General features: G+C 40.7%; 1 protein-coding gene across 2 annotated transcripts in view; it reads right to left on the bottom strand.

Moving 5' to 3' along the window:
* Positions 1-14,213, bottom strand: part of dlgap1b (discs, large (Drosophila) homolog-associated protein 1b) — a 47,444-nt gene that overhangs the window by 23,409 nt on the left and 9,822 nt on the right. Inside the window, exons 3-5 of one of the 2 annotated variants that reach the window (XM_085362883.1) lie at positions 12,857-13,034; positions 12,071-12,196; positions 10,840-11,095 (exon numbers count right to left, since the gene is read on the bottom strand). In XM_085362883.1, the coding sequence (XP_085219009.1) occupies positions 10,840-11,095; positions 12,071-12,196; positions 12,857-13,034 (560 nt within the window). The remainder of the gene's footprint in view (positions 1-10,839; positions 11,096-12,070; positions 12,197-12,856; positions 13,035-14,213) is intronic. The other variant, XM_085362884.1, reaches the window with a different exon arrangement.

The following is a 14,213-nucleotide window of genomic DNA, read 5'->3' as shown; positions in this document are numbered from 1 at the left end:
GACAACAAGTTAAAAGAATGCCACTACACTGATGTGATGGACTACAAATCTATTCTCCACTTGTGAAATAGGGGTACATGACACTCTGTGCTGAGACTGCATAATAAAGGGAGGCTTTGTATGAATTCATGAACTTTAATATAAAACAACTCTATTACCAGTTTGCTTCGTGTACATGTCTGTGGAGTGGCAGGTTGATTTTCCTATGTCTGTACTGAATAATGCTACTTTAAGTGCTTGATGATTTGGTGAACTGCCTCTATGTGATCGAGATATAATGTTGTGCATGTTTCTACAACAAACACTTATTAAACTTCTTTATCGACTGGGACTTTGCCTTGAGTTTTATAGCTAAAGGCTCCACCCTAAAACCAGTGCATTATATTGAAATTTCTGATTTTCACTCTGATTTACTGAAAATGGTAAATGGCCTGTATTTATATAGCGCTTTACTAGTCCCTAAGGACCCCAAAGCGCTTTACATATCCAGTCATCCACCCATTCACACACACATTCACACACTGGTGATGGCAAGCTACATTGTAGCCACAGCCACCCTGGGGCGCACTGACAGAGGCGAGGCTGCCGGACACTGGCGCCACCGGGCCCTCTGACCACCACCAGTAGGCAACGGGTGAAGTGTCTTGCCCAAGGACACAACGACCGAGACTGTCCAAGCCGGGGCTCGAACCGGCAACCTTCCGATTACTAAAGACACTACAATAGGTCATAACTAATTAGGTTGCCTTTGAGGGATACATTTTAATGTGTATCCAATTGAATTGAGGTTTGCAAATGTGAAAAGGGCTGATTACATTTGCAAACAGCATATTCCATTAATATTAACTACAAAGCACTGCATGCATCTCATTAAGATCGGGAGTTGAGCCCCCCCTAAAAATGTGAACTTAGAATCGCCCCTGGTCTGACCTAAATAACTAGACCTTGCAGATGACTGTGTTGTGATGCTGTGCCAGGGCTTACTCTGCGCCATTCAGGCCACACCTGTTCCCAGCCCCCCACCCAGCCCAATCAGACATATACCAAAATAAACCAGGAGCTGGAACACGATCAACATTTCTGGGCTTTTATGAGCGGAGGCTGAAGGCATGTAACTCGTGGCTAATCTCACAGGGGAGATGTTCAAATGGAGTTCAGTTTGGAGGGAAAGTAGCTGCAGAGGGCCTGAAAGTTAATTTAACAGCATTTTACACAGATGACTCAGCAGAAACTGTTAAAACTTTTAGATTTCAGTTGATTTTATAAGGTTTAAAAATACCACGGAAGGTAAGAATGTACTTTCTTAAAATTATTATTAAAATTGCATCACTTAATTTTATTCTCCATTAACATTAAATGAAGCACTTTGGTCATCGTTATATTTTATTGTTTGTTTGTTTTTTAAGTCATTTCATTAGAAGCATGAATAAGCAGAAAGAACGGGATGGGCACGGATGATCTCAGTGTAAAGAGTGTCACAATAAAATTTCCGCTCTGGACCTTCACAGTAAAACGCCACTGACGCACTTTAAAATGAAAAAGTATAACTTCCTGTATGTGACCGGTAGGTTTTACGTGCATTATTTCTACTGTGGACACCACTTCGACCCTTTAAATATCTTTACCCGAATTATTCAAATAGTCTAACACAATTTCAGCGCGTTACGGGTTCACATTTCGCTGCACATGCTTTTATTTTGAAGGTGCCATCGCTCATCTTCCCCGCTTCTTGCAGCAGCTCGCCTTCGGTCTCACCTCGCTCGCAAACCACAGGCAAACACAACAACAGTTTGTACTCACAAAGGTGTATCCAGTAGTCACACATGGCCACCAGCGCGCTGTACAAACACTGAAGTAACGGCATGTGAAGGGTCAATCGGCAGAACTGTGCTGAGATTAATCTTCTCTCCCGGTTTTCCTCTTTCACTCTGACGATATTGGATCTTCTGTCAGGATGTAGACGCGCCTTGATTTCGCCCCCTCCGCCCCGTGCAAGCAAACTTAATAAGTCATTCAAGGGTGGGACAGTCCCGCGTACGGTCACAGTGAAAACTGTACGCTAATAAAAATCCCCCCTCTCTCTTCATAAATGCCCCTGTTGCTCAGGGATTTACTGAGATATTCAAATACGTATCGCGTTTTAAATCCTAAATTGGCACCACTGTTGCTTCATTTTTAACTTGTACATATGTCGCATAACTTATCTGTACGACAACTGTGCATAAAGTATCGAGCCACTCATCTTTTTATATTTTGCTAGGAAAACTGGATATAGTTTTACTAACTTAAAGAAAGTACAACATGAGGCAAAAAAGAGTTTGTACAATTCCAATTTGCTTTAAAGTCAATGTTTGGTGTGACCACTTTTGTTCTTCAACACAGTCTGAACTCTCTTAGGCAAGCTTTCTTCTCATCTCTTTAAGTAGTTTTCAGGAATAGTTCTCCAGGCTTCTTGAAGGACATTCAAACCCCACACTACTTCAGTAATGTCGATGTCCCTGTGACTGATAGCGTCCCATTGTCTGTTTTTCTATTCAGGTATGCTTTTACTGCCTTGGCACTGTGTTTGGATCACTGCCATGCTGAAAAATTAAGCCATTGCCAATCAGACGCTTTTGAGACAGTAGCTGCATAAACTGAAGGGCCAGATGCATCTGTCAGGTCCTCTGTCACATTTTTGATGCATCCTGCCCCCACCACTGGGTTTCTAATTCGTTTTTAGACCTGCCTATTCTTCTTTTGTTCTCCACTTCTCCACTTCCCTCAAAATTTCTAAGGACGCACTGCATACCATGCCAAGATATGCCACGCGTCTGACTAATAGCTCACCCTACCCCTTAAAAAAGCAAAAAAAAAAACAACCCCAAACTATTTTAAATCTGTCAAACTGTGTTACTGTGACGGGCTACTAGTAACAAACGTCCTAGATATACAGTTTAAAATGGGTTGTCTGTTATGTGCACACACAGCACTGATTCAGCCCTTGAGTTAGTTGCCTATTTTATGCTTAAATGGTTCATAGTTCAGTGTTAAGGGCATAGCATACAAACACACATAAAGCATTCCTCTGAAAATGGTCAGGTACGAGGAATAAACCAAAAATGAGTGAAAAATCAGCCCATGTCCAAATAAAAACATTGAAAGGCCTTCAGAAAACAACTGTTGCATTTTTTAAAACAGTTATCTTTTATCCAGTTACACTTCCCTTTTTTCTTCTTTTTAAAATAGTCATATGTTTGGAGATTTAATCCCTAAACCACAGGAGATCCCTTAAAATGTGGAAATACTTAGAATATGTACAATAGCCAGACAATATAGTCATGCTCCTACTGGAAGCCAATTAGAAGTCTTCCCATTCTAGCTATCCTCAGGTGAGATGGTGTGCCAAAAGTTGAGAACTTCTTTTGACAACCAAATTTGAAAGCAACACCACTGACATCCCTACATATACAACTGGAGTTCCTTTAATGTGAAAACTTGAAAGCACAAAAATAGCCAAACAGAGGATGTGATTCATAAACTCAGTGTGATGACTGCCACCTTGTGGTTTAATAATAAGAAAGTGTCCCTTTGCACTAAGCTGTTCCTAAACCCAAGTGGCAGCAATTTTATTGGAGGGTTAGCCTTTGTTATTGCACACAGTTCCTATGGGGGTTGTGGGATTGTTGAAGTTTTAATCTTCTTGTATGCAGATTATATAAAATACAATCTTTTTTTCTCCCCAACATCTGTCTGTTTCTAATCCCTTTCATTTTATATTGAAAATGAACTTGCAGAATTGGCCACCAGTCAGAATACATGGCAACGACACAATAAAAAATAAGTTGATTGCCCTACATTTTCAGTCCTGACCTTGCTCTGATCTCATCACTCATCAACGGACACAACCGGCAAGCAGATGGCCAAATCTACAGTAACTGACTACCGCAGCCTGAAGCTGAGAAAACCTACTCTGTGGTCATTATTCATGCGACTGATGGATCTGTCAAACTTAATGCTGCCACAAAGGCCTTTCACCTGTACTCCTCCTTAAACGCACCTTGAGAGAGAGAAAAAGCAAAACATAGGAGGACACAGAGAGAGAGCCTAAAGTGGCATTTTTCTTCCCTTTTATAGCATATGAGTCACCCTGACATATGACACACAAAATTCTGCCTTGCTCTGGGATATTTGCGTGGGCTGGTGGAGGTGTGAGGGGAAATCTGGCCCAATGCTTGGCTTGATCTTGATTCGGCCAGACTTCAGCAGTCTGTATCCCAGCCATATATATTTAGCACATCTAGAGATATTTATTCGCACAAGCTCTCCCAGAACAGAGCTCCTGGAAAAAAGCCAGTGATTGTTTTTAATTGGGTCAAGCTGTCTTGTAGTTTTTCATCCGCCCACTCACGGAGCTTCTGAAGGAAGAAAGAGCAGAGGTGTGGTGCTGTGTTTCACTGAGCCCCTGGGGGCAGTGTTGTACAGGATTTATCTCAGCCTGCAGTTCTCTACTGTAAGGCAGAGTTTGGAATACACATGCAGGGCTAGTGATTTCAACAGAGCAAAGCCCGAAAACATCGCAGTAAGTTTAGTGTTCCACACTCAGACCAGTATGTTGAGTGTTTTTAAACATAGAAAACCAAATGTGGGAAAATGCTGCTGTCTGTAACTAATAGGAAATACCAAAACCAACAAGGTTTCTGTCATTGCCTCTGGTGACACCTTTCCACTAACTCCTACTGTGATTAACTGCCACTACAGTAAGAGCGCAGATGTTATTATATTCTAATCTCCCAGAAATCCCTCATACCCATTGGTATTAGATATTTGGAAATTACAAATATTTACTACTGATGCAAAAATTATGTTTTTAATTAAGCTATGCTTATTAATAAGATTAAAAAAATAAAAATAAAACCAATAAGCATATTTCCTCAAGCATTAAACCTTTTCTTACAGGAAATAAGATTCCCTGTCATTTATACTGTGCTTTTTATGAGATCCCCTATTGACTTTTGGTGCAAATACCAAATTTACAGAGGTTTTCTTAGCAGAATCTATTAGATATTTGATCTGGTTACAAGAAGTTAGCCTACACTTACTCCCAGCAAGACCACATTTAGTGTGCAAAGGTCGTTAGAAAGTGGTAGAGAAGTAATTAAGAACAAACCTAATCAAATGAGAAAATTCTTAATCCTTTCTCAGTTTATGTTTTCCTTTTTTTTTTAAATGCAGCACATAAAGCAACTCAGCCGTTCTTAATATAAAGGTTTAGCAACTAAACCTTTATATTAATTTGCATGTTTAATTATTCTTTTGTCTTTTACTTACACTAAAACATTTTTTAACAAAAGCGGCCAATCTAAACTACAGTTATTTATGACAAGTATTTTATTAGTATTAATTTTTTTTAATTGCTCTTGTGCAGTGCAAGCAGATAGAAAAAGTATGCTAGAAGCTGCATAAGAGAACTAAACAAAGAGGTTGTTTTCCCTTGAGTGTTTGCAAGACCATTGGCAATATGGAACACAAGCATGCCTTAAGGAATGCTTTATTCAGCACAATGCCTCTGGTAGGGGCTGTAAAAAATTCACAGCCATTAAATCAAATATTGTCCTATAACTGATTACATGAAGCTAGGGCGTGAATACCTTTTTCTTTTCTTTTTTTTTAAACCAAATCCTTTGGCACCTCTGAAAAATAGACGCTGGGAAATGTGAGGTTGGATAAATGACAGTAGGTCAGCAAGCATGGGAAACAAGGGGGAGAGAAAGAGAAACTATAAGAAGCTATGGCAAAATTCCCAGACTTAAGATATGCATGTATACGGTTTCTAATACAAGGTCATTTATTCTTCCTGAAGAAGTGCCACAACAGGTTGATTCTCCCACACACCTAGCTTCGCTGGTATAAAGGAAGCGGCTCGAGCTGTTGAGCAAGAAGGCAAGGGAGGACAAGACAAAGCAGGGGTGAGGAGGTGATGAATATGTTAACTGGAGATGACGTGGGGGTGAAGGAGCCAGGGCTTAAAGGCAGTAAAATCCTCACATTAACCGATTGCTATGGATTTTCCGAAGCTTTAGAAAGAGGATCTGCTCCAGATTTTGTTAAACCGATCCAAAGGACCTGATGTCTTGGCCAACGTGTCTGTTCGAGGCAATAGCAGTATGTCTGCGTTAGTGAGTTTGCAGGTTAACGTGTGTGTGCGTGTATGTGCCAGTTTAAGCGGGCACGGACGCAGGCAACAGCAGCCACAGCTACTTCACGTTCAAAGAGAAGAGATCAAAGGATGACCCTTTACTTCGGTCTCCTTCCTCGGGATTAAAAAGATCATCAATAATAATGGGCTGGAGCAGTGCAGTGGGCAAACCGGAGAGAAGCATGAGCGGAAGCTGATAGGTCTCTTGCCTGCTGTGTGTCTGTGCGTGTGTGTGTGATATTTTGGCTTTTTGCCGTGGGGACAAGTGGGAGCTGAAAACCATAAGTGCGGGCTGTTTTTCTGGAACCGGTGCTTGAACCAGCCTTCAGAAACATCATGCAATATTCACCACAACAACGTCTTCATTTCTCGCTTTGGGCTCCCAGACGATTTCCTGTGAAATGTATTAATGTGCGTGTGTTCACATCGTGAAACAACAGAAATAAACTAAACTGTAAAAGCTGTGAATGTTTGCTTAGGAGGATGTCACCGTGCCGACAGTTATATGTTCTTTATAGCCTACTATGTGAGAGCTGAGAGAGAGAGCGAGAGACTGCAAATGTCAAATGTCTGTTATGAATATGAAATTATAAAATGCATATTGTTTGCTGTATTTTCCCGTGGGTAAAGGGTACTTTGAGTACTGAGTGCTGTAAAATGCTAGCCTACAATAATTTTACAGCAAATCCCCATTATGTGCACATGTTACCTACATTAATATGGACAGGAGGCAATGTTTACAGCTACCGCACATGCTGCCTTTGACGGCTGAAACACATTCTAGCCTTTTGATTGTTTCTAATCCCAAACAGCACCATATCCCCCCCTGTGCTTATTTGCCAGTAATTTACTGAAATGACTAAAATGTTGAGATTTCCAGTTCATTTCCAAAAACAGCAGTTAGAAAGAAATTTATAATATCCTTCAATAGTTGGGAACAAAAACAGAAATCTTCGTAGCCTCTGTAAAATCTGATTATCGGGTTTTTAAGGAGTGTTAAGATGTGGAGGGTGTTGTTTCAGTGGTTCGAAACCATCTGCCATCCCTGTACTTTACACACTGCATTAGGAGAACAACTCCTACCTAACTTTAACCAGATGATCACATTAAAAAAGTCATCCATTCAAAATGCAGACACATAGAGACTTTTCCCTCCTCTCTCCTCTCTCCAGTCTCCATCTCTTCTTTTACTCTTAATCGCGGTCTCGCCCCAGTGGGAGACAAAGGAGAGGTTGAGATAATTAATTACAGTGACTGATGAATTTGTGGTGAAAATCTGAGGTGACGAAGTGTACAGTAGTATAGTTGTGACAGTAATCTGAAGCAATCCCCTACCTTTAGTACCAATCACAGTTAAATGCTTTCCACATCACCTTGTAATATATCACTGTTCTAATGTCCCATGTTGTGTGCTTAAATCTTAGTTGCAACTGATTTTGAGATACCAGGAGGTCGGTGGGAAATTAGGGTCAAGGGTAACAAGAGGTCGACAAAGTACGACACAAACCCGAGACAGAATATTGCCGTCAACTGGAAGGAGTTGTGTTATGTTGCCTCATCAGTACCATACACCGGGCTATTATCTCATCTTTGAAATTCCAAAAAATAAAATATCTGTCCATCATCTGTCCAACTAAGGCATCACAAGGATGTTCATTAAAATGTCAACAGCTATGAGGCAACCGCTTCTAAAATATGTGCTACAGCAAAGAAATCTCTGCTTAGTCACCAGTCACCTGACAAATGTTTAAAGGTGTTGCCTTTGTGTTACAGATCAAGAGCGAGCCCTGCAAGCCATGTGTGAGACAGCCAGAGAAATAGAGACTTCCTGTACCACGTGTAGCAGCTGTCTAGGATGAAAACCCCATTTTAGTCCCTACAACAGAGGTGTGGACTCGAGTCACATGACTTGGACTCATTAATTTTATGACTTTAGACTTGACTTGAAAAAATGTTCTAAGACTTGTGACTTGACTTGGACTTTTACACCAATGACTTGGGACTTGAATTGGACTTGAACCGGTTTACTTGAAAAGACTTGATATTTTACCCCAAATATAAAATTTAACATGCATATTATATAGAGATTGAAAATGTGACGTCATTCACGGGTAGAACCGCAAAGGATTCTGGGAACTCGTGGCAAGCGGTACTAGCGCACGCAGGCTTTCAATTAAAATCAGTTATACAGCGATAAAAAGAAACACAAAAATGTCAAGAAGCTGTTGTATTATTAACTGCAATAGCCGGTCGCATGACAGCCACGGGAAGCCGACGGGTAAAGAGATCGGTTGTTATCGGATTACGTCATTGAGGAGAAATTGTTCGAGCCATGTTTCCGAAGTAACAAAGACGCGACGGATGGCCTGGATTGCAGCCATTCAAAGATCAAATATAACGTCCCAGAACACTCCAGCTCACAGGTTAGTCTGCTCCAAGCATTTACACGAAGGTCAGTGTTTTTTAGTAGTTAATACGTCATTTTCATAACATAATTGGTGATATAGGTTACAAGCAAGTCTGGCGCTGAACAGAAATTGTCGCGCTATGCTCCTTTGTTTATTGTGCATAAATAGTGAATTGTCCTGACACAATATTGCGTTTCGCTTCTGTTATTATGGTACATTGACAAAAACATATGCTTTTATTCACAGGATAAAACAGGTTTTTTGTATCACTAATTGCCCAGTACGATTACAGCATACAATATTGTTGTCACTGCTACATTTCTGTGATGCTACCAGAAATTATTTCCACTACTAATTAATTACCGTTGAGCTCAAAGGTCCTATTAATAAACGGTTAAGGAATGTATATTTATGACGACGATTTGTGAGACTGGTAAACTTATGATACGTACGATGGTCTTTCGTTCGACACGGTGCATTTCAAGGTCCTGCACCCATCTGTCGGTAAACTGTACCTGGGCTTGTTGCAGTGACCGGAAGTTACTAAACTTCATGAGTGTGTGCACTCACTCCAAGAACCGTATGATTATAAATATGCATATAAATATGCTAAGATGAGATAGCTGACTTCATCTAACTAGCAAATGTTGTCCAGGCTACGTTGGTGATACAGTTTTTTTTTAATGTGTATGATATTTTTGTCATGCGATTTTAAAGCCGGTCCTACAACCGCATCCAAGAATAACATGCAGCTTATCTCAGAACTGTCGGTGAAAATTATTCTTGGAGCTAGGTTTAATTGAGCTGCATTTTAAAGAGGTGCAATTTCACAATTTGTGTATATTTTCTAAGTTCACTATTTTGTATGTGTTGAGAAAAACACAGATTTTAAAATTACATGGTCTAATATTTACATTTAGCATATAACTGCAACATTATTTTTTCGTTTTTTTTTTTTTAAAGACTCGAAAGGACTTGAAATTCAAAGTTTCAGACTTGTGACTTGACTCGGACTTTTACACCAGTGACTTGAGACTCGACTCTGACTTGCCTGACATTACTTGAGACTTGACTTGAGACTTGAGGATAAAGACTTGAGACTTACTTGAGACTTGCAAAACAATGACTTGGTCCCACCTCTGCCCTACAACACTTCACCTGATAGATGATCTTCATTATCTCTTCCTTCCTCCGAGGAGGGAGCTTTGAATGTCTTCCTCTTATCACTCTCTCCGTTTTATAGATCAATAAGTACTACCAAACAACAGAACAATCAAATGAATCCTCCATTGCCTTTAATTGCATTCCTAACTTGGCCTCTTCTTTGATATATAATGATAGAAACAGTGGGGTGCAAATTCATATTTTGTCTAATTTCACTAACTGGAGCAGGAAATGATAGTCTGCAAAGACGTCAGTTGGAGCAGTTTTTAAAGAGCCTTAAATAAATGTTTGCTCAGAGTCAGTAGTAAGCCCTTTTAATTCACTGAACAAGTTTTGCAATTCTTCCAATTTGCAGTTAATGTGTTTAATTAGCTGGCTGTAACCTTTGTCAACCTGGTTTGGGGAGAGGCTGTCTTTTAATTGGCATAATTAAATAATAATGAAAGCGAACACCAATGTGCGTCAGGCTATGGTGACTCAACGTGCACCGTGTAAGGGAATGACATTTGGATTTGCAGCGGGAAGCATAGAAGCACCCAGTGCTGGATGCCAGCACCACTCAGCATCAATACTGCATGCAGTAATGCTGGAAAACTAAGCACTCCAGACCATGAGGCACACAAGAGGGCTAAAATAAGATCCAGCAGTCAGTGAGCTTTACAGCTCAAATAAGCTCTTATGCGAGAAAAAAAACAGTCCGGCATTCATCTTATTGTATCAGAGAAGAAAACTGGGTCAGATGGATAATAATATAGAGGGTCTGTGTTTGCAAAGTGAAACTAGTCTGCAGCTGGCTAACCGAGTCAGCTCTTTTTTATGGAAATAACCAAGACTGGGTTTCTGCAGAAGAGGGAAAGAAAGGAGAAGATTTGACTTGATGACCATCAATCATGTGTGTATTGCGTGTTTATGGATAAACATTCCAGTGAAGTAAGCAAGTAAAGTGCAGTATTAAGATATTCTTTCAGAAATCAGAGTGCATCCATAAAATATACTTTCTAAACTCATATGAATTTATAATAGGTTATGTATGTTCACTCAGTCATCAGCACATGAGTATGCATGCTTTAAGCACATGTTCCCACCCACCTGTGCTGCTCTGGATGGTTCTAACAGTGGTGGTGGTGCGTGGGGGTGAGTTGGTCCTCCTGCTTCCCGCTGTGACGCTCCCCTCTTCCTCTTCCTGTGAGCAGCCTTTCTCGATGGCACGCACGTAGCTGTGGCTCCGCATACGGAAACACCCAGGCATGGGCAGGTCTAGGGCATCCACTGCTTGTGACTCCATCTCACTGAACACTGACTCACACACCGCCTCGATCTGCCCATTCACCTCCACCTCGCTCACCTGTGGAGGAGGGGAAAACAGACAGACATACATACAGTATGTGCACACAAACATCCACACAGAGGAAAAAGAGAACACCTTGAAAAATAACAATGCACAGGTGCGTACCAGCACAGTGTAAGAGAAAGGTGAATGGACAATATGTTACAGAAGCAAAAGCCAGAGAAACATCTTTCAAATCTTTTGACTGAAATCCAGCCATCGAAATATTTGCTTGCAGTGAATTATGTAAATGGTAAATGGCCTGTATTTATATAGCGCTTTACTATTGTAAAGAATTATGTTCTACAACTCTGTGCCTTTTGGTAATGCATCATACACTATTCAAGCTTTTTTTTAGCACATCAAATCACAGAATTTCCATGTCAGTGCAGAGTACAGCAATTCATTTTTGTCACTGCTTTTACCTCCACGCCGTCTTATGAAGCTTTAAGCCATTTATAGGAATTTACATATAGCCCACTTAAAATAGAAATACATTGGAGAAAAATAAAAGACTATCCAAGGGGTGCAGAGGGGGAAGAATCCCTGTAGGATAAAACTTCAAAGGGCCATACAACACAGTGAAATACTACGCGTGTTATTAAAGGTGAGAATGGGAAGTGTCAAAGCTAAGACTACTGGGATTTGAAATGTGACTCAAGGACATCTAATTACACCTACATCATTAGCTAGTGCAGCTTCAAAACAGGCTCTAAAGCAAACACAACTCAGAAAACTTGCGACAGACTTGCAAGATGGGTGTGTGGGACAGACTGGGTTATGTGAGGGCAGATAATAGGATAGTTCCCAGGATATCTTCACAGGGAGTGACACAAATGAAAGAAGCAGGACTTGGTAAGCAGAGTGTAGAGTCAGAGGTGTAAGTGCACATTTGTAGAGTTGGGAATCAGGAAGGTTTGTGGACCTTGAGTCAGTCTATTGACACCAGCTGACACTAGATGCAAACAGTGAAATAGAGAACCTAAGCAGCACCTTTATTCTTTTTGTTGATGCCAGGTCCAGTGTGACATTCTCTTCTTGGCCTGCTCCATGCCAGGACTTGAAGGGATGTCTCAGGGGTCCATCATTCAGATGGTGAGGCAAACTGTTGCCCCTGGGCTTTAGAGGGGAGTACATATTCCCATTACCCCAGGCAAAAAGATAAACTAAGTTCCCCTGTCATTACAAATAATGCAATGTATCAAGCACTGCTCAAAATCCCAAATGACTAACATCTTATTTTGTAGCTGGCAATACATTAACAGACCTCCACCAGGCTAGTGTGTGTCTTGTTTCCTGGCCAATTCTTCAGTATGTTCAATAACTGTCACATCACCTCAAATGCCCGTTATTATTTGGAACCTATCCGACTTTGAATTATTCAGAAAAATCACATTGCTGCATGTTAAATGAGTAGAACAGCTTAAGCTTGTCATTTTGGTTCGCAAAATATGCTGATGCAGAAAGAGCGTATTATGGCAAAAGAGGGAACTGAGGGAGGTCTGCATCCCCTCCTGTTTAATTAGCCAATCTGAAAATATCGGTATCATCTGAGCTCCAGAAAACAGCATGCACACGTACACACTAATTAGGAGATTGGGGTTTTTTTTATATTTTTTTCATAATTTGCCGGATGGTGACCTGATTGCTAATTTAGGTCTTAGAATGGCTACCGATGGGATTTCCTCCCACTGCACAGCCTTATCGGATGTAACAGTAGAGGTACGAGGGCCGTAGAGGCTAACAAAAAACAGGCATGGGAGCCAGAGTGCCACCAACCTGGCTGATGGTGCTCATTGCTCTCATGTAGCTCTCGTTTCGGGAGCGGAATTTAGGCGAAGCCAGCAGCCCTGCTGGGTCCAAGCTGTCCAGACTCCTATTGATGGAAACCTCACTCACCGCCCGCAGATAGCTGTGACTCCGGATCTGCAGTTTGGGTGAGTGCTCTGTGGAAATCCTGCCATAAGGGAGGGAAAGAAAGAAAAAAGGAAGGGGTAAAAAACAAACAAAAAAAAGTAAAAACAGGAAAAGCAAGAGATTAGTAAAAAGGTGAAAAACCAAGGATGATAAAGGCAGAAAAAGAGCAGAGGTAAAGAGGGGGCGATGAAAAGAATGCAAGAGAAGGCAATTTCAAGTACTTGGAAGTGTGTGAACCGAAAGATAAGGATCAATCCACAATTGCTTCAGGACACACCATTATCTAATCAAACAGCGTAGTTCTGTTGAGAACCGCTCACAGTAGCTTAGATAGTTTGTCCTTGAAGCTCCTTGTAAGCACTTTCTAAAACGCTTAATCATGAGAACTCTTGTATATAGAGATATGAACGTCTGTTTCTGTATGCCTGTGAGGTATACTTAATTTAGAGACTGTGACATAAAAACACAGAAATATATTTGATACACATCCTGTATGAAAGGTATGAATAGATGTCTCATTAATTGTCACCTGCTTTCAGCCTGATTGCTTAGCATGCTTCACGTCTATGTGCACGTGTGCATTTGCGTACCCGCAAAAAAGGGTGCTTGCTGTTTAGGTTAAATAGCAATTGGATGCAAGTTAAAGAACGAATTAATCACAGCAAATAAAACCTAAAAAGCAGACTCACTTCATTCTTGAGGAACATGGCGGTCTACTAAACCAAGTGAGGAAAGAATACATCACAGATTATATATAAATTCTCAAATTAACGGTGAGAGCCACGTCTTTTTGTAGCCTCTCTTATTCCACACACATATAAGACCATCCGCATATAGGTACTTTGCTTATACAACTCTTAGTCTCTGCCTTCATGTCAGGTCAGCTTTAATTATGCATTTCTGCCTTAAAATAGTGCGCGGTTACCACAGCAAAGCAAACTAGATTACTCATTCTTGGATGGAAGATTGGAAAGGTGAGGTGAAGTGGAAGAACAGAAACTACTGAGATAAGAATAAGTGTGCCGAATGGACAGTTATTAATTTTAAAACATGTCTCCATTTAGCCTGACCGTCCTCCTGGCTCTTTAATATTGAGAATAATATACTAGAAGATACTCCACAGACACAGAAAAATTCACGAGTTAGTCATGCTGCTGCTTTGTTTGATCAACACAATTGATCATTTTGAGGTCTTCCATCAATGTTTTCTAATAGTTCC

Source organism: Diplotaxodon limnothrissa, linkage group LG9 (assembly GCF_057381915.1).
Source record: "Diplotaxodon limnothrissa isolate DT_005_m linkage group LG9, D_limnothrissa_male_GT1.1, whole genome shotgun sequence".
Taxonomy (NCBI): Eukaryota; Metazoa; Chordata; class Actinopteri; order Cichliformes; family Cichlidae; genus Diplotaxodon; species Diplotaxodon limnothrissa.
The sequence above is the reverse complement of the archived record's forward strand: the minus strand, read 5'-3'. Positions and strand labels throughout refer to the sequence as shown.